Raw genomic sequence first — 4152 nt, 5'->3', positions numbered from 1 at the left:
TGGTGCGGATCTAGGATTCCGTTAAATTCCAGAAAATACATTAGACGCCGGTTTATGATTTTTTCGAACAACTTGCATAAACAGCTAGTTAGGGCAATAGGCCTGTAATTTCTTACATCCGATGCATCCTTGCCTTGCTTCAGGATGGGGATTATTATGGCCTCCTTCCATGAATACGGCATGTGCCCTGTGGACAAGATTTTGTTATATAGGCCAAGTAAGCATTCCAGTGTTTCTCTGGGTAATCGCCTGATCATCTCGTATGTGATTTGATCTGCCCCCGGTGCTGAGTTTCCAGAGCTCTTAAGTGCAACATTAAGCTCGTGCATAGTAATGGGGCTGTTGTCCGGCCGATCTCTCTTACCTCAGTGCCGGGAAAGACCATGGAGGGGATGGCGCTTCATCGCCTCCAATGGATAGCCACTGCGCGCGCCACTTTCCCACCACAACAGTGCGGCTTTCGTGCCCTGCGCGCCACAGCCGACTGCATAGCCGCGGTCGTCGGCACGCTTGAGCAGGCACTGCACGACGGTGAGACAGCCCTGCTTCTTCTCCTCGACGTGCAGTCGGCCTTTGACTGCCTACCACACGCTGCTATCATCGACGCGGTTTGTGCGCTAGGAGTACAGGGCAAACCCCTCCGGTACATCAAGGCCTTCCTCACCGAACGCTCACTGACTGTCCGTGTGGGGAGGGTGTCCAGTACTCCACGCCCTGTCACCACCGGTGTGCCTCAAGGGAGTGTGCTGAGCCCCTTCCTATTTAACCTGGTCCTCGCACCTCTCATTGAATGCCTCCCGAAAGGTGATACGTTTGCTGTGCGCGCGGTGATATACGCGGACGACATTGCCCTGTATGTGCGCGGTCCCACCCGCTACACCAATACCGTCCGCCGGTGCCTCCAGAGTGCTCTCGTGGCCGTGGCCGGGTTCTTGGACGGCATTGGCCTGCGCATCTCGGCTGCGAAAACTGAGGCACTCCTTGTGCATCCGCGCGCCAGTGCTCGCCGCACCACTGCCCCCATCACACTGCACGGTGTCCCACTGCCGTGGAAAACACACGTGCGCTACCTTGGCCTCACCATCGACCACAGACTCCAGTGGAACAACGAGGTAGGCCGTGTACGCCGTGAAATGCGCCGTGTTGAGTGCTGTGTGCGTCGCATACTCGCGCGAGGCGACGGATGCCCCGCCTCCTTCGCGATGGCCATTTACGAGGCCATTGGGATGGCCAAGGTGCACTACGCGCTGCCCCTGTGCCCCCTGCGCCCCATCCAGTGGCATGCGATCGACGCCGACCACCGCCGAGTGCTCCGAATGTGCCACGGACTTCCGCGCAATTCGCGCATTGCGGACACACTCGCGGAGACCCGCGCCTGGCCGGCGTCACTCACAGGCGAAATGCGCGCGCTCTACCACCTGGAACGCCTCAACCGTGCACCGGATGGAGCAGCCATTATATCTCAGTTGCGCGCACTGCCCGACTCCCGTGTTGGCTTGCTACTCAGCACATTCGACGCCATCGTCGCGGACAGCGCTCCAAAGATTCCCCCGTGGCTTTCCCCTCATCTGCGAGTGCCTCTCTCCATCGGGTTCGAGCTCCCGGGGGTCCGCTCCAAGCGGAACACACCCGCCTGTGCCATCGCACAAGAAGCCGCTGCAAGAATGGAACATGACCTGGAAGGAAGAGTGCAGTTTTTCACTGACGGCTCCGTGCTCCAGGACCATTCTGCGGCCGCTGCTTGCGCGGCACCGCAGCTGGCATTGAAGCGCCAATGCCGGCTGGCCTACCTTGCCTCCTCCACCACGGCGGAGCTGGTAGGAATTCACCTCGCTGCTGACCTCATCCGTGAATCGGCGCACATCGATCGCGCCGCGATCTACACGGACTCGCGGTCGGCACTCCGCCAGCTCGCCAAAGAGGAGCGCCCCCCCCCCCCCCACTCGCACAGCGTGTAGCCCTTCAACTGCACGCACTGCGAGAACACGGTTGCGACGTGGCTCTTCAATGGATACCGTCACACGTTGGAATCGCGGGGAACGAAGCTGCTGACGACCTGGCGAGGACTGCACACGACCCCGCGGTTCCGCTGACAACGTACGCGGACTCCGCAGATTCAGCACGCCAGAACATCCGGCGAGAGCTCGCTCGCAACCACCCTGATGCGCGCGTAGCCTCCGGCTGCCCCCCGCGTTATCTACCGGAGGGAATGCTAAACCGAAAGGAGCGCTCCCTTCCGGCTCTCTCTGGCCCGCCGAGCGCCGGCACCGCCTTCGCGGTGCTCCCTCACCCCTATGCGGCGACTGCGGTGAGGAAGAAACACTCCAGCATCTCCTCATCTCCTGTACCGCCCTGGCTCCGCAACGGGAGCACCTCGCGCGCGCCTTCAGGAGGCAAGGGTTACCCTGCGCGACCATGAACGATGTGCTGCACCCGGCCGGAGCCATGGACCGTGTTCGCGGTGCCCTACGCGCGGTGCTCGAGTACATTGATGCCGCGCAACTCGCAGAGCGCCTCTAGGCCGTGCTTAGCGCCTGACCAGCAACGACAACGACGGATCTCCCCGCTTCCTCCGCCCCCAGCCCTCTACCTGTTGTGACCTTCCCTTTCCTTCCTCCATCTTCTCGTCCTTCCCTTTTACCCCCCTTCCCCTAAAGTGACGCGGTTGTGGTGTCCTCGACTGAGACAGTTACTGTGTCACTCCCCCACCTTTCTATTTTCCTTTTCCTCTTTCCATCAAGAACCTCTTCTCTCTGTACAGTCGCCATTTGTCCAGCGATTCATGATGACCTCACCCTCCCCCGCCCCCCCTTTTTTTCTTCCTTTCTTTCCTTTTATTTTTTCTCTCTCTTTCCTGCCTTCCGGTGACGGGCTAGCAGACGCACGCGCGTAGGGGTCTTTCCTTTCTGTCTAGCCTCGCACGCCACCGGAGGGCTCACATTGTTGTGCAAATAAAAATTATTATTATTATTATTTGAACATAGAGCTATGGATTGGCTAGACTTGGCGCAGTGTGAGTCTGTAACCTCCATTATAAAAGACGAGTGCAGTATTATATATTTTTATATAATTACTATTTACCATACTAAGTTAAAAATAACCAAATATGTTTGATTATTTTATTACAAATACGTTTGCAAAATGTATGCGCGACACCACGATTTGAAACTGCCTCTCAAACCTTTCCGATGACGTAGGAGTTGTTGTTTGGAGGAGCACGTGTGGCGCACGTTGGAACGAGTGCTTGTGCCGTGTTATGGTCTCTGCTGGTACCGCTTGTGCGTTGCTTCGAGTTCGGTCGTTCGGTGTGAGCCTCAGTTAGAGATAGCACAACATGAGCCATATATTAGTTAAATGGGTGTCGTCGTCACAGTGGGATGTGTACAACGTCCGAGCCATTGTGGACACCAGTGTAAGCCTGCAACTGCTGATGGACGCAAATGCCATTGTAAATTTGCGCGGCACCGTAGTAGCCGTAAATTGGAACGAGGGCGAGCCGGCGGCAGACGCCGAGTTGCTGGACTTCGGTAAGTAACGCCACTATTCATGAGTTCTCGCTGTAAAGTATTTTCTGTTGCCTGAAGACTGTTTAATGTAGGGTTAGAAAGGACAATGGAGCGCCGGCGAACAAGGCTGGTGCGGTTGGCGAGCACGGCTTTGGACAGTGCCAAGGAGGTGCCTTCAGAGGAGAATGCGCCGTACGAGGTGAATTCTGTGTTAACACTTTAATTGCCGTGCGGGCCAAGCACGACCAGCGCATCGAGTTGAGTTGTGTGTGTGTGCCCGACATACAGCGCGAACTGCGCCGTCTGTCAGTCATTTCCGCAGACAGGCGTACACAGCGCTAGTTGAAATGGCTCACATCACTATCTGCGGCTTCTTGTTTGCCTTTTGATCGAGTTTAGTGCCGAATGCACTGCACCCGCATCTCGCCGCTTTCAAGGAAACATTTGCCGATACCATGGTACACTCATTGTGCCAAACAGTACAGAAAAATGCAGTTGCTAGAAAGACTCCACTATATAGGTTTGAGGGAATGTAAATGTGTTGGTGCACGTCACTAAAAACATTGCGCATTTCTTTCCAAAGTAAATTTCCCCGGTTGATGCAATTGTTACGGTGTTTATTGGACAGCAGTATTTAGTTTACAAC

At 56.1% G+C, this 4152-nt stretch overlaps 1 protein-coding gene across 1 annotated transcript; it reads left to right on the top strand.

The window, feature by feature from the left end:
• Nucleotides 1-3155: 3155 nt before the first annotated feature.
• Nucleotides 3156-3758, top strand: LOC119384977 (uncharacterized). The gene is made up of 2 exons (XM_037652574.2): nucleotides 3156-3527; nucleotides 3599-3758. The coding sequence occupies exons 1-2, from the start codon at nucleotides 3335-3337 to the stop codon at nucleotides 3727-3729; spliced, it is 324 nt and encodes a 107-aa protein (XP_037508502.1). The 5' UTR covers nucleotides 3156-3334; the 3' UTR covers nucleotides 3730-3758.
• The last annotated feature ends 394 nt before the right edge of the window (nucleotides 3759-4152 follow it).

The sequence above is a fragment of the Rhipicephalus sanguineus genome, chromosome 3 (genome assembly GCF_013339695.2).
Source record: "Rhipicephalus sanguineus isolate Rsan-2018 chromosome 3, BIME_Rsan_1.4, whole genome shotgun sequence".
Taxonomy (NCBI): domain Eukaryota; kingdom Metazoa; phylum Arthropoda; class Arachnida; order Ixodida; family Ixodidae; genus Rhipicephalus; species Rhipicephalus sanguineus.
This window is presented reverse-complemented; position numbering and strand designations above follow the sequence as displayed.

Coding starts and splice junctions, on each gene's coding strand:
- LOC119384977 (XM_037652574.2), top strand. CDS start 3,335: ATGAGCCATATATTAGTTAAATGGGTGTCGTCGTCACAGTGGGATGTG. Junction 3,528..3,598: donor CGCCGAGTTGCTGGACTTCG/GTAAGTAACGCC, acceptor TGTTTAATGTAG/GGTTAGAAAGGACAATGGAG.